At 51.6% G+C, this 25,301-nt stretch overlaps 1 protein-coding gene across 4 annotated transcripts in view; it reads right to left on the bottom strand.

Moving 5' to 3' along the window:
- Positions 1 to 24,511, bottom strand: part of REXO1 (RNA exonuclease 1 homolog) — a 42,218-nt gene extending 17,707 nt beyond the window's left edge. Inside the window, exons 1-5 of one of the 4 annotated variants that reach the window (XM_083810752.1) lie at positions 24,219 to 24,511; positions 8,289 to 10,072; positions 4,792 to 4,893; positions 2,025 to 2,226; positions 1,235 to 1,398 (exon numbers count right to left, since the gene is read on the bottom strand). In XM_083810752.1, coding sequence (XP_083666878.1) covers positions 1,235 to 1,398; positions 2,025 to 2,226; positions 4,792 to 4,893; positions 8,289 to 10,072; positions 24,219 to 24,393 — 2,427 coding nt within the window. In that variant the 5' untranslated portion in view covers positions 24,394 to 24,511. Of the gene's footprint in view, positions 1 to 1,234; positions 1,399 to 2,024; positions 2,227 to 4,791; positions 4,894 to 8,288; positions 10,073 to 12,048; positions 15,567 to 18,297; positions 18,571 to 24,218 lie in introns of those variants that run through there. The other 3 variants (XM_083810749.1, XM_083810750.1, XM_083810751.1) reach the window with 3 other exon arrangements.
- Between the last annotated feature and the right edge of the window lie 790 nt (positions 24,512 to 25,301).

Raw genomic sequence — 25,301 nt, forward strand, 5'->3', positions numbered from 1 at the left:
TTTTTTCTTGCCAGTACTCTAGTCGTAACAAGAGGATAGAGGCTCACACTTCTGGCAGGCTGGCAGCCAGCTAAGTCATCACGCTTTCTATGGGATTCCTGTAACTTTTCTGAAGTGCTTTTGTCCTCCTTTTTACTGCCAATCGTGATGTTCCTGAAAGGATTTTCCCTCGCATGACACGTTCTTTGTGTACAAAAACTGCATGTTGCAATGAGTTACGACCTACCACTGTAGTTTTCCCATTTAACACCAGTTTATCTTCCAGATTACACACTTTGCCTCTTTTTTTTTGAGGAGAAACTGTATGTTCACCTCTAAAGCACCCAATTGTTTTGTCAAGTCTTTCTTCACCCCACCCAAGAGACGTACGTTAACTAAACCATCTGCTGCAATCTGCAATAAACATAGCTCTAAGGAAGATACAGGCCGGCTTGAAGGGGAGCAACAGGACCTAGCTTAGCAGGAAGAGTGCTCATTTTCTTCATGAATCTTCTGCTTCCATCTATCTCTTTCTATTCCTTCATCTTGTTTAAGCCTGTTCAAGGGGCTTGGTCCTTTTCATTATATATGTACACACATTTTCTCAGCCTCTAACACGACACTCTTAAGAACCTCTGTAACAATGGCAAGTATTTTATGCTTTCAGTTCTTTCTTTTTATTTTTCAGTTCTTTCTTTTATTTTTCTTTAGCTTCAGCTTACACGTCACTATCAAAAGTATGCTAAAGTTGGGCAGGTATCAAAAAGAAGGGGAGAGAGAGAGCTTTTCCCCCAAATATTAACTGCGGCATGAAGTTTACATGATCACATTTTAACTACAGATGTTACTGTGGGACATTATTCATAAACGCCTTCCTGAGTCTGACCCACAAAGGCTGGGAAGGCCTTTAATCCAGCCATGCCATTTGAACATGAGACTCCCTGATACAAACAGCTACAAACCTAGCCAGACAGCACAACAGAAGACTGAAACTGAAAATGAGAGATCAATATTCAAAGAGATCAGAGCAGCACTTAAGTATTTCTATCTTTCTAAGCTCCTACCCCTCAAGTGTTTAATTTTTTATACTATGCTATCGAGGAAAACCACAGGAAGAGAGAAACCCATTTAATCAACCTAATCAAATCACCACTTCTCAGAGTGCTAAGTTTGGAACAGCACGGTTAAACATAGCACTCTCAATGGGGAATGACCAGAAAAGAAGCTGCAAAGGCAGATGTCACATCTCTTTTACCTGTAAGGAGGGAACGTGAGCTATCCTTTTCTGCACAGTGGTGCTGGTAGTCTTTGAAGCCATCCCAGCTAAGGTGCAAGCTTTCAGAGAAAGGGTGGGTGCTTCGGAGTCATTGGAAGGTGTGGGACTCCTGCCAGCAACAGCCTTCTTGCCGCTCACGAGGCCTGCAAGGAACAGAAAACATATTTAGGTAGAAATCCTACCACTAGGCATCAAGTTGTGAGAAGGAACTTACTGTGCTGCGATTTTCAAATGGAAACCTCCCAAGGGATAAAAATCGGGTAATTTTACCACCTTCCAGGCAAGGATGAAGGAACCTTCTGCCAGGAAACATGCCTTGTTTTTTTTGTCGTTGTTGTTTTGGGGCAACTGAGTCAGTCGAGTTTAAAGAGTTAACCCTGTCACCTACAATGCACTACCTGCCCATCAGGTCAGCGCTGAGGCCTTCCGACCACAAAGGGATGCTGACGAGCATGAATTAGTACTTCCCCTCTGCTTCAGCCACCTCCTCAAAAGCTTCAGTGGAAGCACGAATGAGGAGCAAACACACTCCAAAGATGAAACAGGAAAGAGATGCACACTTAGCCTGTTGCTTTTCAGAAAAGGATGGCACTTGTCAGTGGAAAGACCTTCCACTGGTCCCCAAAAGCAACGATTAAAACTGTGGCCAGTACTACACCTCTTCTGATAGCTTAGCATCTGTATCTTGGGAGAAATTTAAGCAGAAGGCAGTGTCTTTTCAACAGCGGGGAGGACAGGACAGGGATCACAAGTATTGCTGCTGGCTTACTTTGTTTGACTGCTGCGGAAATGGCTACATTTGGCACATGAGCAATCCTCCTCTTTTCTCCTGGCAAAGAAAGGGACGCCTTTTGAACTGCCACAGCCAGCTGTGCCGCCTGCTGCTGAGCCAGCTGGATCCTCTGGTAGCAGACCTCCTGAGCGGTGGGCGGACGGTACGGCCGGACTACGGGCTTGCTCGGCACCTCTGCCTGCACAGACAAAAAGGTTTCTACAGCCACCAGTCCCCACCCTTTAGCTTTCATCCACCCAAGCAAGGTCTCTATTCCCTGACCCTTCTGTGTTAGCAAATACGGGTTTTTGAGAGGAGACCCCAACCATCTCCCAGAACAACTTAGTCACCCACCAAAGCGCAGCATTAATGAGTTGCCCTCTGGCAAGACCTCTCATCGCTGTGGGATCTTCCTAAATTGGTAGGTGGCATTTGAATTGCTTGTTTAATGGCCAGGGTGCCTGTTCTCCGTCACTGTGCCTAGCCCACTTCTGGGCTCCATCACCACTCTCAGCTCTACATCTCGCACTAGAAAACCAATCCGGCCCCGTGCTCCTGAGCATCCCTGCGTGCTTCTTTACTTTACACCGTGAGGAAAAAGCAGCCAACCATCCTTTCCTCTTTGCTACATGATGGGGGAGGCTTGCAGCTCACTCCCTCTCCTCCTTCACTGTCTTCCCCATGCTGAATTACCAGTGTCATCTCCCCTTGCAGCAGTTCCCCACCTCCCAACAGCTTTGTTTTAACACTCTAGTTCCTGTAGCTAGCTACAAGTTGCACATGCGCGCATTTATGGGATTAGACCATTACATAAACGGAGCTCTGAATTTTGAGCAGCCTCTGCCCCTGCCTGCTTGTGGAGGCATTTCACCGTGCAGCCGTTACCGGCACAACCACATTACACATGCATTTCCTCTGATGTCCAAATTCAGGTTGCAGGAAAGGTGCCAAACATTATGTCAACAAAGAGAGAAGTTTTCTAGTAGCAGAAATACAAGAGAAGCAGCAGTAGTACAAACTTCCCCACGTTACTCAATAACCTCTGGTATCTGAGAAATGGGCCTTCCCTCCTGAAACGCCTTCAGGGAACAGTGCGCTTGCTCAGCCCGCATGTAACACGGCATTTCTGAGACCGCAAATCTGGGGCAAGCTGGCTCCTCCTGCATTCCTGGCCTCTGATGCTGACACCAGCTTCTGGAAACCAAACTGAGCGCAGCCAACCATTAAACGATAATTACAGACTTCCTAGCAGGACAGGACACTCATTTTCTGCCTCACCTTCAATTCCTTTGACCCACCATTCCCCCCCCCCTCCCCCCGAAAATTAAACTCAAACTCACACAGAACAGAATCACAGAATAGCTTGGGTTGGAAAGGACCTCAAAGATCATGTAATTCCCACCTCCCTGCTGTGGGCAGGGACACCAGCTCGGCTCCCTCCCCTTCAGGCTGCTCAGTTTTTGAGCTATAAATCACAAGCAAGGCTGAGCAAATATTAAACTTGGAGGGACGTGGCAAAGCACGAGCCTCAACTCTGCACGCAAAAGCAGCACTTCAAGTCCTACAGCACCTCCTGAACAGACTTGGCAGCGGCAGCGCTGAGCTGAGATACTCCAGGGCAGGCACGTCCTGGGGCATGTGCACAGCAGCTGCTGCTGAGCACACCAGATCGGCTCTGTTTGCCCGTGCAATGACTGCACTGGTGCTCACATCTTTGGAAAGCATTCTGGGATCAGTTGTCACATTAAGAAAATGCATTTAAAGATTTGTACACGTCTAAAAGGCACCTATTTGCAATAAATATTTGAGTTAATGAATTTCCAACCCATTTGTTTCAGTCTCTTATCTCTTCACTTTGGAAGAAAGGGTCCTTATCAAAGCACATGGACTGGCTGAAGATATGTAGTTAAATAAACAGCATTGTATTGACCTCAGGGCTTCAAATTATTAAAAGCAAAGAAACCTTTTTCAGGCAGAGCGGAAAGGAAGAACAATTAATTTGGGTTTCCCAACTCAAATCAGCGCTTAAGCTTCCATTCTTATCCTGCTGGAACATAAAACTGACTATCTGTACTCAGCACCTGGAGGGAAACACATTAAACCCTCAGAGAAAACATGAATTAAAATCCTAGTGAGAAAGAAAGAAAAAAAAAAATCAGAATATCGTTTTTTTTCTCCTCTCTACTTAAATTATTTTCACAATTGCAAAAGAACAGTATCAAACAAGATACTGTTGGTATCTTTCTTGAATCTGAACAGATATAAATGTAGTAAAGGTTTTCAACATCTGACAAGATTCTTACAGCTATCTTTTAGTTCCACAAAATAAGGAGAAGTACCATCAGACTCAGACTGACCTTGTGTAGATTTAATTATTTAATCTTAGTGATTGAATAAAGTTATACTACAGAAAAATGAACTCCCCACACTACCCCAATGAGTTACAAGGTGCACTTACTCTTCCTCAGCTTGTACTTGTTTTTATGAGAGCTTACTAGAGTTCTGCTGCTGTTTGTAACAGATGCCTAACCATGTTTTTCAGAAATCAGAAAGGGGAAGAAAGACATCTGATGTAAGAGGATTCCAGTGCAAACAGTTCGTGCGATACCATCACGGCGGGGGGGTGAAACTATACGATCTCTAATGTCCCTTCCAACCCAAGCTGTTCTATGAACCTGGGACTACGCCCTTTTCCAACGTCATAACAGGACAGAAAATCCTCACTTTAGACATCTAAACTTTTGCTCCTGAGAGCTGCACTTACATTTCCTTGTTTGACAAGATGAGAGATCCTTCTTTTTTGGCCAGGAAATAAGGTAGTTAAATTATCTTCTGTTTTTTCTTCATTTACTTCCTCTTTCGACAGCTGGAAAACAAAACAACAAGCTTCCAAAATTGAACGGACTCGAAGATCCCTCCCAAAAAGAGCTGAAAAGCCTCCTTTTGGGTTAACAGAAAGTCCTTGCAGGTGGCAGGTGAAAACAACACGTGGTCGGCTGCTGAACTACAGAAATAAGACTTGTTTGGAAGCCCAGAGCCGCCAGCGAAGCCAATGAACAACAGCACCACCGTTCCCACCCGGGCAGCCGGCCGGGAGCCGTGCAGCGGGCAGCTCTGGCACCACTCAGTAGAGCCCCTACCTGCCACGGAGACGGGAGCGCCCTTCCCTGCCAGCCGCTCACACCTCACCTTTCACGGCATGCTTAAAATCCAGGATGTTTTGTTGCTTAGTTTTGGGGGTGGCTTTTTTTTTTTTTTTTTTTTGGAAGAACTTCTGAGCTGACTCATTTTCCCGTGGTACAGCGTGCTTCCAGAGCAGGTCCTGAAAGGGTGCCCAGAACCAAACCACTCTGCTCTCACGCCACATTTAGGGGAACCCTTCTCTGCAGTTTTATCTGTGGCCATATCCACAGAACGGCTGCGGTGACAAATGCCCAGGTAATAGGTCTGAACGGCCAGAAACCCAGGAGAACATAAGAGCACCTCTCCAGCTACAGCAGCTTCTGAGCTAACGTCTCAGGCTTACTGCCGGGGGGGGAAGAGAAAGAACAAACAAAAAACAAACTTTAACATCTTCTTTGGATTTGACTGGGCTGTTCATTTATATAGACATACTTCACGGGTTTATTTCTCAAAACTCTAGCTGCTCTCCCCTCAATCTCGCTTTCAGTTTTCCAGCGCAGCCTCTGGCGAGGCTCTGAGCCGAGGCAAGGCCGGCAGCCCTTCAAAAATCGGGGACAGAGCCGAGGGCGGCTTTGGGACGAGCTCAGACACCTCAGCAGAGCTGCACTCGTCACCACGAGGGCATCCTGGAGGAGCACTTCACGCTGAATCACTTCGCTCTCGAGGAACTTGCTGGGCCTGTTAATTCAGTCGCATCCCCTAACAAACTCTCACAAAGTTATCCTTCCAAGTGGAAAAGTACCGCGCTGCTCCTAGGGACCTTCCCTCCAGACCAGCTCGTGGCTGAGACCAGGCCACAGGGGCTCCAGCTACAAATAACTGCAGAAACAAAACCAAATCCCCAAATCCCCAGTGACCGGTGCCACCCTCCCAAAAAGCAGCAGGGAAGCAGGTAACCACCGGCAAGCACCCCCCCAAGAAAGCACCTCCCCACTGCAGCGCGTGTTCCTCCCCTCCAGAAGAGCACGGAATTAAACTTTGGTGCAGGAATATACGGGAACTGGTGAGGAAAGGCCGGTTGCAACGGGAAACGCAGGTGGCTGCTGACAGCTGGGCATTGCCACCAGATGCCCGGAATAACTGCTCGAAGAGTACCGCAGCCCCCGAGTCGGTGCTTTCTGAATCCAGCCCATTTCGAGTCTTCTCACTTTTGGAAAGCCCTAAATGAATAACTGTTTCCCCTCTATAGATGGCGTGCCCTTAAAATATTCTCGCTTAAGCCCTTAAAATATTCTCGCTTAAGCCCTTAAAATATTCTCGCTTAAGCTGGGCAATTTGAAGAAACAAATCCAAAAATAAAGCTCTCTTTCCTAGCCGAGAATTACCCTGAACTGAAAAAAAAAAAAACAAAAAAGAGCAGCTGAATTTTAAACAAGCAAAATCGAGTAACGCTAATAGTTCGGAAGAAAATCGTTATGCTGAGAACTGCTTTATACTTAGGCACTTCGTATCAGTGTAAAAAAGGTCTTTAGTAGTCAGCAGGACAGAAGAAGCGTGAATGCTCCAGCTACTCCCCTCCCCACGCCGCAGATCCCAGCTCACTTCATCCTCCACGTACGGAGTCGTGGCTGGGAAAATTTTGTTCACGGCCACTTCACCCTCCCAAATACCAAAAGCCTCAAAACCAGCAACAGTTTCTGATGTCGTTTTCAGAGAGAATAAAACTCAACAAACAAAGCCACTGGGAGAAACGGGTTTTCGACCACGCAGTCGCGTGGCTCCTGCTGCAGTCACCCTGCCCCTCTTCCAGACCAATAACCCCAAAGGGAGCCTCGCTGGGTTTGAAGGGGTCTGAACTGGAACTCACTGGAAGCCCTGGTGGAGTCCCAGTACCCCCACTACCTTTTGGATGCGGGACGGATGCAGCTGAAGCTGCTGAGCAATTCCTTGTCACTTGGAAGCGCTCGTCCTTCCGCGCCCCCCAGCACGTCCCCTGCCTTTGCCAGCTGCCCCCGTTAAGGGAGCTCCCGGGCGACACAGCTGGCTCGGCCACCTCGGTACCTGCGGGCTGCAGGCAGATGTGCCAGCTGGGTAACACCAGAAACACATCTGGGCTCTTTGCTCGACAGAGCCAAATTTGTCACTTTTCTTTTTTTAAAGCTCTTTTCACTCCAGCTCCACGAACACCTGCTGCGAGGGCAAGCACAATCCATCCCAGCCAGAAAACCCGGGCTCGACAGCAAGCCAAACAGCCCTGCCCGCGCGCTGCCAGGTCGGAGGCTTTGCTCCTGCTGCCCGGCTGAGCTCGGATGTCAGGAGATGAAGGATGAGTTTTGTCTGCTCCTACTTCCGTCTCTCGGAGGCTGGCCGAGGATCGCCGCCAGCAGCTGCTTTCCAGCCTTTTTTACTTGCTCAGTTCTGTTTTAAACCTTGGCAAGTGAGGTCCCCCCTCTTCCTCTGGGGACCACCTCACAACGACAGAAACCTTTTTAGGTAAAGGCCGTCTTTTTACCTCCTTCTTCCAAAACCCCTTTCTACCTTTTGAAGCAGTTTTAAAGCTAATGTCTTACCTACACCCCCTGTGAGGTACCCAGAGATCCCGACACAGTAACTGCAGCACGCATTTAGAACAGGGAACAGCGATGTGGGGAGTCCGAAGTGCCCGGCGCTGCCTACGCCGACTTGCTCCAACACATCATCCTTGTCCTAGCTGCCATCACGTTCCCCAAACTATGCCACAACAAGGAGGCATTACTCAGACCAGCAAACCTGAATTAGCTTTGAAATACCCCAAAAAATACTCCCCAAAGCCTCTTCTCCAGCCAGCCACAGATCTTAGGCCAAATGGAGACAGAAGTACCTGACAACCCTGAAAGGTAAAGGCCTTCCACACAAAGGGCAGTTGAATCCTTACATTTCCCAGGGGCTTTCAATCCAGCAGGTAAATTCAGGTGCAAATTCTTCAAAGCACTCAGTCAGGACAAGGATGAGATTCGTCCAACATGTGGAGTCTCCCTCCGTAGCCCTCTTCAGCTACTTGAAATCAGCAACACCGCTAAACTAAACCAGAATCCTCTCACATTTAGATTTCTCTCACATTCAGATTTGAGACAACCAACCAACTCAAACAAGCATTACCTGCTTCCCCAGCCTCCCCTTGTCTTCAGTTTTCACATCTGTAGATTCATTAAAAATCCTGAGACACTCTTCCATTGGGTCTGACTCTAAGTCCAAGTCTTTCTCAAGGACGGAATAATCGATGTCATCAGATGTTGAGGAAGAAGATGACGACTTTGACAATTTAGACCGCTTCACTTTCTTTGTCCCTTCATTTTCACTCTGAGAGCTTGAACCACAGTCATCACCATCCGAATCTGAGCTCACGTCAAGTAAAGTGGATGGCATAGGTTTGCCTTTGTCATCCTCGTCCCCGCTCTCATCTCCGAACAGGTCAACGTGACTCAGGCTCTGCTGCTTCCGACTCTTCTTCGGCTCTCCTTTTTCAGCAGAGCTGACCTTTTCTTTCTTTCGTTCCAGTGCTGGGGTCTTGGTCCCTTTGTCTTTGTTTTTACGACCAGAGGTTTCCTTACCATTTTTCACATCGGCTGTTTTCAGTTTGGAATCCTTCTTGCTGCTGCCCAGCTTTTCCGTGCTAGAGCCTTTGATGACGCCCTCACCCTTGCTTTTCCCTGAACTACTGCTGGCAGACTTGGATTTTTCTTTCTTAAGCCCATCCACTTTTTCTGACTTCTGTTTTTCAGGTTTCTTTAAATTCCCATCAGTTTTAACTTTGACACTTTTATCTTTGCAGTTTTTCTCCTCGTTCTTTGTTTTTAATTTTTCTTCCTTCTTGAGTATTTTGTCTTTTTCCATATTTTTACTTTTCTCTTTCTTACCAAGCTCACTGAGGCTAGGCACTTTACTAACATCTGATTTCCTCCTCTTTGTTTTGTCTTTCAAGTCTTTGTTTTTATTTTCAGTTTCCTGGTCATTCTTACCAGAACATGATTTCACTGCTTTTGCATTCTTGTCTGATAAGTTTTTGGCAAGGTTTTTCTGTGAACTTGAAAGGTCCTCCATGCCATACTGTGCTGCCATTTCTTTGCTATCCTGAGAAGCAAAGTCATCCAGTCTGGTGCTCCGCTCTTTGCTGGATATTCCATCGTTTGATTCACTTTCAGAACCAGCTTTTGATTGCGAACTAACAGAAGTTGGCTTATATTCTGCATCAGCCTCATCTTCAGAGGAGGAGAACCTGGCATAGACTTCATATTCATCAGGTATTTCACACAGCTTCTTTCGTGAAGGAGAGTAAGATTCCTCATAACTAGGGACCCTACCTCTTTTAGACCCCTTTGACTCCTTTGTTGAAGCTTTGCTCAGAAGCCTGGCTGAGTAATTTGAAAGTGGGTCGTATTCCAAGTCTGTAGAAGGCTTAGAGTCATCAATCACGTATTTATTGTTAGTGACAGTGCTACTGTATTTTTTAGTCTGCGCCACAGCCTTGGGAACATATTCCAGTGAGCTACCTTTAGATCGCGCAGTATCCAAAGTATATTTACTTGACTGGCTAGCAGCAGCGAGAGGAGTAGGATTGTAGTCTGGGTTATTATTAAAGTTGTAGCTACCTGGATTATACTCTAAGGAGGTAAATGAATCATTTTGTGTCACAGCAGCTGACACAGGTGTTTTGGAAATGAGCGAGGAGGCCTCTGAAGCACTGAGCTCCTTTGTTGTTTCCAACAGCTCCTCATACTTTTTCTGTTCTCTCTCAACTTCATTTTTGACTGCCTCGATGGCCTTGTTGACCAGCTCTAGCTCCAGAATGCCAGGTGGCATGTCTGTAACGTCAGCCAGGGCATCATCCTCCGCTTCCAGCGAGGGCCTCGGCAGCTCTGGGTTGTAGGGATCATAGCCCCGTTCTGTAAAAGAGAAGGGAAAAAATAATTTATCTAAACTGCTGGCAGTGAAACGTTCGTTGCAGTACATTTTGAAAAGGTCTTTTCTAAGGTTTACTCTCATCAAAACCCAATCCTGTCAGACAACGCAGAGAGCCGTGCTCTCCTTACTACACAATACACATTTGAGAGTGAAAGCCACCAGTGACATTCTCTGGCCAGTGGCAGGTACGTGGCTAGACTAGGTTTCCCAAACTTCCTGGGCCTTAAGGACTACAGATCTGTTAACAAAGTGCTGTTATTATTCATGGAAAAGCTCCGTAAGTGAAATATTCTTTGGGGCATTAAAGGATAATCACTGTATTAGGACCAAGAGGAACCGAGTATGCGCAGAATTATCTGCTTAATTCAATGAAGTGAGCAAAGAAGGACAGAGGATTCCAGTACGAGAACTGGGGATTAGGTTCTCATTTATCGATGCCAATGCCCAAAGTCCACTGAAAAGCCTCCAATATTCCTCGAAGCTCAGCATTTCTCACAGCAGCAGCAGGAAAACGAGTCTTACTTGGACCGACAAATCGAGTGCTGCTACGAAGAAAAAAATGCAGGTACAGAGGGGACACCAGAACTCAGCGGCAAAGATCCGCCACCGAGATGTGCACACTGAACACTCCCGTTTCTCTTCTCACACGAGCCCTTGGGCGGCCTGCCTTACCCAGGCACCTCCCGGACTGCAAGCCGTGGGGTACCAGAGCACACATCAGCTCAGCAGTCACCGCTCATCGCCAGGCCTGCAACGCACCTGCTGTTTTCTCTTTTACTGATGAGCAGAGAAGAGCTGCTGAGAAAGGATCCACCCCTCGGTGTTTTGGTGTCCCTTGCAAGCTTGTTTATCGAAGTGGGAGTGACTCTGCCTTCAAAGGAAGTGCGGCAGAACCCAGCAGGTCAGAAAGTCCCCGCGCAGCTTCACGAGTTCCCAATGCCTGGAGAGCAAACTGCACCCCCCTCCTCTCCGCCCTGCCAGCCGCCGCTCCCCCATCTCTTTTTCCCCTCGCCATTCTCTCCTTGCTCTCACGACTTTGCTGCCCTCCGCGGGGTGGCTAACCTCACCATCAACTGGGCTCCACTCTGGGCCTCGTGCCGAACGTCGCAACCGCTCGCAAGAAAGCTGAGCTGTCAGCTGGGACCGGCGCTGCACCCGGGGCATGCATTTCCATAGCAATTAGGTGATCAGCAAGCAACCACCGAGGGGTATTAGAGCGGTATTAGCAGAAGCTCTCGCAGGAATTCCCAATTACCACTTGATTCAGGAATATGGTACGGGCTGCTTACCCCCGTGTACCTCTAAGGAACAAATAAAAGCTCTACATCACAACGAGTCTCATGAAACCCTGACGGTCATCTGAAATACTCGATGCTTTACAGTGAAGGCAAAGTGCATTTTAGAAGGAAAACAGAAGAGCTTGCTCACGTTCAGAAAATGAGGGCACTGCAGGATGAAACCCATTCTGTTTGCATGTTGCTGGCTCAGCAAGGACAGCAAACTGGGACAGCAAAAAAAATAAAAATAATAATAATAATAATAATCATACCACAACAGGAATTGGGGTGTGCACCAGGCATCTAAGTTTCTTCTCTGCTATGGGCTAAAACTTGGGCTGCACTATGTCCTATTGTCATAGCACAGGTTTATTGCTTACAATCAACAATAAAACACAAAATACAGACTACCCTATGGCAAGAAGCTCTAAAAGCTAAAGCTGTCACCCTAAGCTAGCAGCTTCAACTCCTCCTGTTCTGGCTGACCAAGGACCATGGAGAAAGCTCAGAAGAAAATGCTGAAGAGGGGGCTCCCCCGAAGCCCCAGAGGACAGGACACGCTCTGGCCATGCCGCATGGCCCTTCCAACCCCAGCTCCACAGCAGCGATTTTGGCAAGCAACGGCCCACCCTAGGGAGCTAGCATGAAAATGCTAAAGCAACCCATCCATGGTTACTTACGTCTGGAGGGTCTGTTAAAGCTCGTCCTGCAACGTTACTCTTGACAAGGAGATGGAAGCGGTTCACAGGTATAAATGCTCTCTATGCTCTACGACGCCCTCCCAAACTTTCCCACCTACTTTTCCAACTCATGGTGAAAAGGAAGGGCTGGAGTATCTCACGTGAATGTGCGGAGCAACTGGAATCCGCCTGCCCCAGGACAGGCAGGGAAGTAACTTCACCTGGAAGGACTACGATAGTCCTGGAGGAACCCAGCAATGAAGATGTCTGCATTTAGCAAGTTACCGGCAGCTAACTACTGCTTTTTGACTTTGAACAGTTCGCAATGCTTGTTTTATCGCAGCGCCTGAATGCTAGTGTTCCAAAAGAATGTTGTGTTCCTTGCTAGGAAGATAGGAGTAAAACTGACTCACCCGACATGAATATGTAGAAGAACTGAACAATAAACAGCCTGATAAAAGATAGGAAAAAAACCTCTCAGGCCTAACAGGGATGAGAGAATTTCTTTCAACAGCCGGAATGAGCAGTGTTTAACAGGAGTTGTTTCTACCATTCTCACAAGACTGAGGTTTCTCCTGGTTTATTTTTTTGGCAGCTCAGCTCCCTTTGGCAGTAAAAAAAAAAAAAAAAAGAGAGAGACCCAAGAGACCCTGTCTAGCAGTTGGCAGAACTAGCCTCCAGCAAAGAGAACAGCAGAGACTGGGTTAAAATAAAGGCTCTGGTTTCATAAAACACTTTTTACCCCCTTGGGTTTGCAAAGGTTTTTTTTGCAAGCCAATTAGCTCCTGGTTGAGTGGAGACTCTGGGCAAACACCACGTGGTGATCACCTTCCAAGTGACAGCCAGAGCTGGGCTCAGGACCAGAAAGGTGGGAAAAAGGAGCAAGGCGGTGTATTTGTATAACCACCCACTGCAAAGTGCTTTACAACCAAGACACAAAGAGGATTCCCGAAGCACAGTCCTCACAGGCACCATGGACTTCAGTCCTTTCTTCCTGGCTCAGTTGTGCAGGGATCTGAAACCACCACCTCCACCCGCTCTGCGGAGGAGGAGCTGCTCCCTGCTCTCCCCATTGCAACACCCGGCACAAATCCCGCAGGAACGCGCTCACTGCCTGGGGGAGAGAGGGAGGGCCAAGGTGGCAACCCTGAACATCTCAGGGGATGGATGACACACAGCAGGCAGAGCAATACCCAGAGCCTGCTCAGGAGAAGAAGCCATGAAGAAACACGGACAAAACAGGAACAAAAGTAGATGCAAACAGCATCGTCATCAAAGCAAGTATATACAAACAGAACATCAAAGTAGTTAGGTATAAATATTAGCTGACAAAGAACTGGGAGCCCTCCAGACCCCCACTTCATTTCCCACCAGCTCTGCCGTGGTAGAAGACCAGCACAGCGACGTCTGGAGGAGGCAGCTCTGACCCCCTCGCTCAGGGTGGGGACCTGAAGTTTAGCGAAAGAGTTGTTAGAGGAACAACAGAGAGGCTGGTAATTTGTTCAGTGTGAAGTCTTTGGTGCCCTGTGAACATAGGCGAGAACACAGTCTGGAGCTAAAGATTTGCTCACAAAAAAAAAAAAAAAAAGCAAAGCTACTCTATGAACAGCATTTTGTCCACACAGAAAGGAAAAACTGTTTTAAATCTATCAGAATACAGAGAAAGTCGAAGACAATCTGACTCTGGTGCCCTGAGAGGAAAGCACGCCCAGCAGAACGGCTCTGTACATAAATGAGAATAAACACCACCAGCACAGCTGCATCCCTGCCAGGAACCATCCCAGCCAAACTAACCGTAGAGGTTAGCTGCAATTGCTTTCCTGATGTAGCCCGACGTACATCAGGATATATCCCTACAGCGGGTTTTCCATACAAACTGCCCGATTCTGTCATTCATCTAGGGTATAAAACTCGCACCTCGTCTTTCAGTGGAACAACCAGGTGTAAAAACACATTACAAACTCCGAGAACGCCAGCGGGCTTTGAGATACCGTCATGAAAGAGCTCTTTTGTAGGTGTGTAGGAGGCCTGATGGATTACCCCAGCGCCGCCGATCAAAGGCTGCCTTTTCCATGAAAGCCACTTGTGTAAGGGGGCCCCGCAGCACTAAGCAGGACCGTCACCTTTGGCCACGATGCATTTGCAGATAATGTAGCGGAAACGCACGCGGAAGGAAATTTTGTATGCACGGAAAGCCACACAGACATACACGCAGGTCCTCGAAGTCAGAGGGATTAAAAACGCCATCTGAAATCAGGCCACCTTTTTAGGTGCTTAATTACACTCCTGGGAAGCCGGGAGAGGAAAGGGCTGCGGGAAGGGCTGAGCCTCGTGCCGCGCAGGCAGGCACCCCCGGCCACGCAGCCCTTCTCGCAGCCCCGCAACTCACAGGAGTTTTCACCGCCTTTTGTATTTATTGCTTTCCATTCCGAACACTAATACGAAGATCCACACGGTCACGGCAAGGAAAATTACTAAAAATTGAACTCTGTTCTTCTTGCTGTTCCGATACGCGCGATGCCCGCAGCACTTCTGCTACAGCGAAATGAGTAAGTGAGAAGCACTTCGCAAAATGACTCTTTTTGGAGGATGTAGAACTGAGAGTCTGCGCTCTCCTGAGAGTCACGAGATAATGAGCCTTGAGATGACAACTCCTTGTAGGACTGGGAACTGAACTGTGATCGGGACACTCTAAAATGCAAACTATTTTAATAAATTAACGTACCTCAGAAATATGGAATAGTCCCTCTGAGACACAGAAGGGTGAAGTTAACGTCAACACTATAAAAACCAAGTTATTAAGAATTTACATAGCACCTCGGGGAACAATTTATTTAAACCAGAAGACAGCTTTAGAAGACACCGAAACGAATCACATTAAAATCAGCCGGTTGGGCAAAGAGTACGCAGAAGCATAAAAAAAAAGATCCTCCTAAAAACCCAAGGCCGCTTGTTTTGCCAGTTACGGCCATTTTGGTGCTAGAAAACGAGGCCTCCGCTCTGAGGCGGGGGGCTTCTTACAGACCTCCTCCAGGCCAGCAGCTCCTTGCTGCGCCCCGGCCCTTCTGGGTTTTGCAGCCGGCGAAGGCAGCCAACAAAGGGCGGCATTACAGGGGCAACGGGAGGCATCCAGTACAAGGTCACCTGTTTGACGTGAAAACTTATTTTACGGTGAATCATTCTGCAGAAGAAGATGTCTGTTTGTTTTTTGTTTTTTACCAAGCACCCTGGCAGAGCGCATATTTCAGATGCTTTAAATACACAAGAGCCCGAAAGTATGACGGGTGCCAGTCACCGCAAGCCTGCAGGTTTGGGGAGAGGAGCGAAGCTCGGCACGCACGTGGGCCGCGGACGACAACGTCTTCCCTCCGGACAGATCACCAGCCGGAGCTGCTGAGCAGCAGCGGCTGCTGCTAAACGAAACGGAGACGAAAATGAGAACCGTTCACATTGATGGCGACCCCGATCTCGAAACGGACAAACTGCAAAGACACCGGCACAGGGCAGGCAGCAACCACTGCCGATCGCCCATTCCCCTGAGTCGCTGGGAGCCGGCGACAAAAGGTGCATTCAACAGGAGATGGGGAAGGTGGAAACTGTTGGGAGACCTCTTCGGAAAAAAAAAAACTTTTTTTTTTTTAATTTTAATGTTGTCAGAACAGCCTTGTTAGCTTAACAGCTTGCCTGTGTTTACCGTGCCAGTACTTAGCAAACGGCCAAGCTTTGCGATTACAGAAAAATTATCACCGTTGGAAAATTATTTAAAGCTTTTCGTCTTCAGCCTCACGGAAAAGACAGTAGTTTCACGGAACAAAATGTTTCAGAAGAGCTTTGTCAGCAGGCTGAGCTTTTGCTATTCTTCGCTATTAAGCGGTGCAAAAGAAACGGCAGTTTTTGGCGCAGACCTCATTCGCAAGTGCCCACAGCAAATTTTCAACAATTAACAATATCCAACTACTTGGAAATAATTAACATTGAGATTTAAAATAGCACATCTCGACCACGTACTCAGAGTAAATGGGCTAGGCGGGCAGGTGAGAGGAACTAAGAGAAATGTTTATTCCACTTTCAACATAACCACGGTCCTAACGATTTCTCGCGCCGTCTCTCTAAATGCTAGCTTTAATTATTAACACTAAATAATAAAAACGTAGGTAACTTTGTACCAGCCTAAGGAGAGCAGGGTAGGAGAGGTATTACTGTCAGCCCGGTCAAAGCTGGCCTCTCCCCACGCGCCCCACTCCCTGCGCCTGTTACTCCGTACGAGGGATCGGGTGCCAGAGCTTCAAAGCACGTTATGAACCCAAGCGATCATTTCTTCGGTAGAAAAAAAGGAAGCAAACACGAGAAAAGAAAGTCTTATATTAGCAAGGCCGAAAAAAGGTTGAACAGTCATCCATCACGCTGCGGTATTTTTAAACCGGCTTGTGACAGAGCCCGGGGATGGTTTCACCAGATGGTGCCAGCCTCCGAAGGGCCGTCTCGGCGCGCCGAGCTGGCCGGAGCTCCCGCGAGCAGCACCAGGACGGGTGGCTCGTGCCAGGGGCCGAGAGCGGCCGGGGACGATCGTCCCGGCACAAGCAGCAGCACGCTGCCGAGCAGCAGGAGAGGAGGCGCAGCGCGGCCGTGTCAAAGCCGAGCAGGCGGCGCTCGTGTCGGGAGGGACACGGCGGGGCACAGCGCGCACGGCGGCTCGCGAGGCAGGACGCGGCTCCTGCTTTCATTCAAGAAAACGCGACTGTGCAGAGGTTTGCCTCCGGTGCAGCAGAAGAAGCACCTGGAAGGTCCTCAAGCATGTGATGCTGCGCCCTCCTGACAGCCTCACTGGCAGTCCCGGAGGGAGCCTGGGACCTCCACTGCTTCCCCCGGCGATGCCAGCTAACTCTAGGATGCAGAAGGCAGAACAGGATGGTCTGGCCCGTGCAAAAGCCATCGCTCAGCCCGTGCAAAAGCCATCGCTCACACTCCCCTATTGCCGCAGTGATTTACAGTCCAGTCCGCTCGGGTGCTACAACAGGCAAAGAGCACCAGAGGCACGTCGATATCTGTGTTAAACGGAACGTTTTCCGAAGGGGAAACAGCACGTTAGCGCGTTTTTCTCCCCTAGCCTCAGAAAGGACACGGGAAGTAACCGGTGTGTTTACCGGGGGGCGGCAGCAAGCCAAGGCTGGCACCCGAAGTATCGCGGTTCTTCCCCAGGCTGCCACCCGACCCAGCGGCACGGCACCACGCGGGCTACAAGGCGTCTCGCTGCTTTAAAACCGACGGGACACAAATCTGGACAGTCAGTGTTTGGACTCTTCGGAGAACTTTTCCATTCCCCTTCTCGTTTTAGCTTTAAAGTTAGTTCTCAGTATGCAAGAAAAGTTGGAATTCTGTTTGGAAAAGAACAAAATAACAGACTTTTTCTGTTTCCGAGAAAGACACAGACCGGAAAACATTTCCACCTCTCTTGTACAAGCACGAGGTAAAAATAAGGATCTGCTTCACAATGTAAACAGCAGAGCAACTCTCCATTCAAAGAACGAAGAGAAAAAGAAATACCACCAAGTATTCTGGTGACCAGCATGGCCACAAGCAGTAATTCTACCCCTGACCCTCCACTCCCTCCGTTTTCCAGCCTTTCTCTGACTTGCTCAAGATAAGTTATCTTCTCAGCACCTGTCTTACTTCTTTAACTATTTCAAGGGAAGAACTCCCATTTAAGAAAAAAAAAAAAAAAAGTATTTCAATACAGTCACAACTGGACGCTTTGAAAAACAAAGTTAAAAACTAAAGACAAAAACCTTTTAGGCTATACAACATTGAAAAGCTTCAGCTGTGACCTACAAAGAGCTAACACCAAAATATAAACTGGTTTTAAAACCCGTCCAGCTTTAGTTACCTCAAAAGCCTAAATTAAAACTCTGCAGCTCCTTTACGACGCAGACACCTGCGGCTCCCCGGGCTCTTTTAGCCAACACGCTCCCTGGTTCTCAGCACGAATCCTCTCTCGACACAAAGGCGAGCTCTCACCGTGAAACTAAAATCCTCGTGCAAGCAAACCTGCCAGAGCAGGGCTGAGTTTTTGCATAGTCTGTAGCTTTTAAACACAGGCACAACGCCGAGGACCGAGGTCTCATGTTAAATGAATGGCTAACAGGGGAAGCCTCTCTGGAGAAGCTGCCTCTCCGGCAGGTGCTTCACATCCTGCAACCCACACAAAACCCAAGTTCGCTTCCCAGGATGTCCAAAACTTCAAAGAATTACCTGAGCTCCCCGCGGTCAGTAAGTATTGCAGATACTTGTTCATGCTGTACTCGAGGCTTTGAATATCTGCTTGGCACAGCTAAGGCTCCGGCACAGGCTTATGGCACGCCACGCTGACCATGTGCTGACACAGCACTTTCTGGGCTGCAGAGATAATTAGGGCAGGACTTCCCACCCCAAAGTCCCGCCTTCACCCTCATTTGCTCCAAAGTCAGATTGGTTTTTACTCGAGTTTCTGCAGGGGCTTTTTGACTCTTTCTTTCTTTCCTAGTACCATGACTGTCACCCTGGGGACTTCTTGGCATCTCCTTCCCCCCCCCCCCCACCGTACAAGTTGTTTTTCACTCCGTTTAAGCAACACAAGGTGGCAAGCAGGGTGCTTTCCCAAGCTGCTGGCCTGGGGTAGTGCTGAGCAGCCCCACAGGGCCGCCCCGAGCCCAACGCCACCCTCCTGCTCCCAGTGCTCCCAGTGCTCCCAGTGGGGAAGGAGCTGCGGGGCAGGGAGAGGGCCTGGCGCGGCTTCCCCCGCTGGAGCGGGGAAGAGCTGAGCACAGCTCACGGCCAAGGGGACGCCGCTGAGCGGCTCTGCCCCCCGCACCTGCCCTTCCGAGTCAGCAGCGCTCTGCCCCACAACCCCACGCAAAATCACAGCACGCAGCGCAGCTGCGCCTGCCCGCTCAGATAACCTGCCCCAAGCACGGCTCAGTTAAGGGGCGAGAAGTCTCCCGCTGCTGGAAGGTCGTTACTCTGATTTACATGAGGAGACCCGTCCTGACCTCGCCATCGAGTGGGTTTTCTCTTCTTCATTTCAAAACTCGCAGTTCGAAAACACCCACCAGCAACGATTTGGTAATTACTGTCCTAAACGCAACCGAGGAAAAAACGCGGCCCTGGCGAGGTCCCCCCACAACCCGTGAGGGGAGCACCCGGCCCTGAGCCACGCGACCTCCCCTCCCGGCACCGAAATACCGACCGCTGTCGGCGGCTTTCTCCATTTCTGCTCATTCCGTTTCCCTTCTAGCAAATGTGCCAACAAAAGCGCTTTCCTACAAGAAGCTCGCCTCGCACAGCAACCACAGGAAGGAAAACACGTTACAGGCTTGTCATCCTTCACGCGGCACCAACCCGCACGGCGCGATGCGTGGCACGAGGGCGGTCACAGAGCACAGGGGCTGCTCCCACCCAGCAGCGCTGGGTTCACCACGCGGCCCCGCATCGCGCTGAACAACGCTCCTGACGCCTGGAGGCTCTTCCACGGCCTCGGTCCTACAGCGACGCGTGGGCTGAGGATGGTTAAAGTTCAGGTTTTAAAGCTTAAAGAGCCACTTTAGGTTTTATCGAGCATCATTTTGCACAGCATTTCGCATACAAGTCACGGCCACCCCGTGCAGTTGGTTTTTTTTGGCTGAAGGGAGAGATGAAGCGTCTCGCTGGGCCCTTGCCACTCCGGCGGCAGGACCGACAGAACCCAGGAGACGAGCCCAAGGACTTGTCAGCGCCTGCCAGGAGCCAGACGGCACTGTTACGGCACCTCACTCGGGGGCTGGGTGGCACAAATCACCTGGAGGGGAAAAGCTCTGCCGGACAGTGCCACAGAAACCTGCCCAGACACCTTTCAAAGGTGCCATCCAGAGCTGCCCTGCAGAGCTTTGCCCATCCGGACGGCAAATCCGCGCGGCCAGAAAGCTTTGGGCCGTAGGGGAGGACTGCCGCGTGCTCGTCCCCACACGCTGCTCGAGGCTCAAGTGCTTCAAGGCAGGGTGCTGAAAGCCTCGCTCCTCCACCGCCGCGATCAGAGCCGACAAAGAGGGACCGGCACCTCCAGACCCGGCTGCCGCTTTCTGCTCTGCGCTCAGAACACAGCCGCCTCTCAAGCATCTCCCGACAGCTACTTCCAAACCCACCAAATCAGGGCTGGGTTTCCTTCGGATGTTTGTGAGGAGATGCACTGTGCTTCTTTTATGTCTTTCGGCATACTCAGGACCTAGACTTTGAAGAGAGACCTATTTTTCTCCTCCACAGCTCTTGAAGAGACGCTTTTAGGACTGAAGGCAGTTCTTCCCTCCTACTTAGGCAGCACGCTTTCAAGGCACTTCACACACATTCAATAATCTTTTCATCCTGCTCTGAAGCAGGTGGGTTTCAGTCATTCGGTAGATGGAAAAAGCACTTCAGCCAAGTCAGGATTAGAATTTGCAACCCCCAGGCTCCCGGCCCCGCACAGGCTCACGGCCCATCTCTCAGCCCACCACCAGCACCGTGGAAACACCACAGCCGTGAGGCTGTCGCTCAGCACCGGCCTCAGCTTTCAGCCGGTACTGCGTTCCCACAAGCCTCGGGTAGCCGCGCAGAGCCCTGCGCCACAGACGCTGGAACAGGCTTTGCACGAAGCACTCGCGGGACTTGGCCGTGCACCATACGCATCGCACCGGTTCCCTCCTCACCTGCCCGGTTTGCATTTACCGAGCTGCTTTCGGAGGGGAAGGAAAGCGAACGCCTGCCCCCCGCAAACAGCGGCACAAAGCGGGGAGCGAGCTCCGTCCTCCCGCTGGACATGGTCCCCGCTTCGCTGCTCTCTCGGTGGCTGGGACCACGAGAGCGCCGCCGAAGAAATGAGGATCACCCATCGCCAACACCACGCTGCTCGGGAAGTCTGCAACAGCGACAAGGAGGTGGGGGACGGCGCTGCAGCCCACTAATTCCTCTCCCCTCCGCTCCACCCGGCACATGTCCCCAGCCTCCTCCACCACGGCCTGCTCCCCTCCCCAGTTTTCAAAAGCTACTTCAAAGCCACAGAAGTCCTACTAGGAGTTTTGGGGTTGTTGCCAGTCCTAAGGTGATCCTCAAACATCAAAGTGAACACCAGCCTCGAATCAATATGCTTCGCAGGCCGGCTCTTTAGATGTTCTCTTTTTTTTTTTATTTAGGCTCTATCCCAGAAAACACAGACCTACACTGGGACTCTTGGTGCAGGAACCACCTGCTCGGCAAAAAAAAAAAGGAAAAAAAAAGTTTTTAAAGCTTATGTGTTAAGCATTGCAATTAAATAGGTGAAAAATGCCTCTTATAAGGCTGCTTTAAAACCAGACAGGCAGCTTCGCTGCCCAGGAGCAACCTGAGCTGGATCAAGAGGCTGCTTTCAAGAAGATGGTTGCCTGCTTGCAGCTGCACTACTGCACCCTCTAGTGTAAGTCTTCAACACATCCTTCCAGGCTAGGTGGCTTCAGCAGGGAGGGCAGGAGCACCGCGTCTGAAGCCATCAGCTGAAGCTAAGCCTCGGCACTGCTTAAAAATAACAGCAAAAGCATCCTCTGTTCCTACAGACGTTTGACACCTTACAGAGCACCCTTCTAAAGCTTCAGCACTCCGCAGCAGGTTCCTCGCTTATTTTCCATTTCTCAATCTAAAGTAACACAAAAAAACGACTCAAGTCCATCCCTCGGCGGAGGCAGAATGCGCAGGGCCGTGGCTGTGAGAGCCGCGCCGAGGTGCCAAGGGGCTGGGGAGGAGGCAGAGCAGGCGCCGAGAGGCAGCGGCTGCAGCCAAGCCTCGGGAGCCGGCTGCTTTGGCGAGCGGCAGACACTTGACCTGAGAAAACTAAACCCCTGCTGCAGCTTTTATTTTTCAAAAAGCCGAAGCTTCTCTAAGAGCCGTAACACAACCACCAAACCTCTCTCCCTCCCTACAACACGGACTGCTCCTGGGTCGCCAACGCATCCGAGCCAGGCCCAGCAGGAGCGGGACCGGGATCACTTCTTCCAGCGACTGCCACTCACGCTCAGCTCTCACGGTAACGCTTTTAACCACCATTAGAAGCTGCACAAACTTTCCAGGAGCCCCGAGAGGTTTTGCTAGACACCAACCTTTGCTTCCCCATTTCGTAAGCAAAAACTTGAAGCTGTTCAAAAAGCAAAACCAGCACCAGGTTTATTTGGTACAGCAGCAGCTGTTTCAGGTGGGAGCCCAGAACGGGCAAACCTTGTTCTAAAACTGACGTTCTGCAGATCTTTAAAGGCGCTGAAAGGTAACTAAAATATTAAGCACACCTAAAGGGCCCTACCGAGCTTTTCAAATTCAATAGAGCACTGAAGGAAGCAGGAATTTTTGCTTTTATAACAGTGTATGTGTCTGACTGTGACTGTCTTGAACGTGCTTATTTATTTTAAATTAGACAGCTGTCATGGTAAGATGACCTGGTGATCCAGGGACACAAAGAATCATTAATTTTTCAAGTTTATGAATAAGCCAACGTAAAGCAAGCACAATTTAAAAAAAAAGTGATAAGCTGTGCTTTATTTTGACAACTTTGGCCTGAGGTCGTTAGACCACATGCACGAGCACGTATGGCCTACCGGAATAACACAGCTTTAACAAGAAGAAAGCGAGCAGCAACCTTCTGGGGGGAAGAACGAAGGCTTCTCTCTGCCAGCACCATAAGCAGATCAGCAAATAATGACTAAGTAAAATGACGAGAGTTGCTGGAAGAAGCGAGCAGAACAATAGCTATCTTTTCCGTAGCCAAGCTTCTTTTTGAGAGAGCTGGCGGCGCTCCACGCCTCGCTGAAGTCCTGCTGGGGCTTCCCACGGCCCCACCGGCAGGACCGGCAGCCGCCGGCGCAGCTCCTGCATCACCTCCAGGCCCACGGGCGGCGCGGCAGGTCGGAAGGCCGCCCCGACGCCTCACTGCCACGTGAGCTCGGCTGCCTGGGGGGACAGGGAAAGGGATGAGAACGGAGCCGTCCTCCGGCGGCCTGGCGACAGGAGGAGGCTGTCCTCGGGCGATCGGTTATTGCAGGAAGCTGCTCCCCATCGCCCGTGGGCCGGGCGGTGCCTGCGGGATCCTGCCGGTGAGCACGGGATTGTTTGGGTTGGAAGGGCTCCTCGAAGATCACAGCCTTCACCAGAGCAGGGTGCTGATCAGAATCACAGCACGGCTGAGGCTGGAGGGGGGGGCTCTGAGGATCAGCCAGTCCAACCCCCCTGCTGGGCAGGAGCACCCAGAGCACGTCACGCAGGATGGCACCCAGGCGGGTTTGGGCTATCTCCAGAGAAGGAGACTCCACCACAGCCTCTCTGCGCAGCCTGTCCCAGTGCTCTGTCACCCTCACAGGAAAGAAGCGCCCCCTCATAGCCTGCCGGAACCTCCCGCGCTTCAGTTTGCGCCCGCTGCCTCTCGTCCTGTCGCTGGGCACAAACTCCAGAGACCGGCTCCGTCCTCTTGCACCCTCCCATACACACTGAGGAGCTCAAAGCCCTGGGCTAACCCTCTCCAAGGATCACAGAATCACAGAATCATTACGGCTGAAAAGGCCTCCGAGATCACCTGGTCCAACCGTCCCCCTCCCACCACTGTCACCACCAAACCATGTCCCCAAGCACCACGTCCAGCCTCTCCTCGAACACCCCCCGGGACGGTGACGCCACCACCTCCCTGGGCAACCCGTCCCAACGCCTGACCGCTCCTTCTGACAGAAACGTCCCCTCGTTTCCAACCTGAGCCTCCCCCGGCGCAACTCGAGGCCGCTCCCTCCGCTCCTGTCACAGTTACCTGGGAGCAGAGGCCGACCCCCAGCTCCCCACAGCTCTCAGGGAGCTGCAGAGAGCAGCGAGGCCTCCCCTGAGCCTCCTCCAGACCGGGCACCCCCAGCCCCCTCAGCCGCCCCCCGCAGGACCTGTATGGAGCACCCGCGCCTCGTGCGGGCCGCCCGGCAGCGCCTCACGGCCCGAGCGTGCCAAGCCCGCTCCCTTCCCCCCGGCACAACCCCTCCGTCCCGGCACCGGCCCCGCTCACAGGCCCCCGTCTCCCCCTCCGCACACCGAGCGGCCCCGGCGAGGCCCGGGGGCGCCTCCTCCGCCCGGGGCTGCCTCGGGCCGGGAGAAGGGAGGCGGGGAGGGGACGGAGGCCGCGGCCGGGGCCGTACCTGCGCCGTGACCCAAGGCGGCGGCCGCACCGGGGGCTCCGCAGCGCGCCGCCACCGGGGGGTGTCGGAAATGGCAGTAGGGCCGGCGGCAGGGGGGGCCCCCGGCCGGCCCCGACCCGCCGGAGCCGAGGAAGGGGCAGTCGATGCCGCGGAAGTAGCCGCTGGAGCGCAGCATGGCGGCGGCGCCGGGCGGCACCGGGCGGCACCGGGCACCGCGCTCCCGCCTCAGCGCCCCGGGCCCGCCGCCATCTTGGGAGCGCCGCGGCCCGGCCCGCGAGGCCCCTTCCCCCCGCCCCCCCCTCCCCCGCGACGCCGCTGCCAGCACCGGGCTGTCCGCGGCGCGCCTGAGCGGGCGGGGAGGGGAAATGGCGGGCGGGGCCGCGGGGGGGGGGGGGGGGAAATGGCGGCCGGGCGGCGCGGAGTGGGGGGGGAACGGGAGAGCTGGGGGCTGAGCCCGGCTGAGGGCACGGGGTTGTGCGGCTCGAGGGAGGCCTCGTGGAGGTCTGCGGCTCCCTCACGAGGGGAGCGGAGCTCTGCGCTCCGGGGACGACGACAGGAGCCGAGGGAACGGCACGGAGCTGGGACAGGGGAGGGTCAGGGAAAGGTTCTGCACCCAGAGGTGGTCGGGCACTGGGACAGGCTGCCCAGGGCAGCGGGCACGGCCCCGAGCCTGCTGGAGCTCAAGAAGCGTTTGGACATCGCTCTCAGGCACACGGTCTGATTCTTGGGTGGTCCTCTGGGGACCCAGGAGTTGCGCCCAGCGATCCCTGCCACTCGGGACGCTGCGTGTTGCGGTGATGCTGGGAAGGCTCGGGCCTCCCTCCTTCTCCCCACGAACACTTGGCACGCCTGTGTTCAGCGGGGAAGCTGAGGCACGTCGCAGCGGTCATTTGTCAGCACCAGAGCAGGGACTCGGGGCTGGCCCTGAGGGGTCGCCTGAGGTGAGGGGCACCCGCAGCCCCCAAAATGGCCTCAGCCTTGAGGTTTTGGAGGAGGGAGCCTGCCCTCATCCCACCCTGGGAGCGGTGCATCCCCAGCAAAGGAGGCCGGGTTGGGACAACAGCAAGAAACCAACCCCTTCCA

The sequence above is a fragment of the Anser anser genome (genome assembly GCF_964211835.1).
Source record: "Anser anser genome assembly, chromosome: 25".
NCBI classification, from domain to species: domain Eukaryota; kingdom Metazoa; phylum Chordata; class Aves; order Anseriformes; family Anatidae; genus Anser; species Anser anser.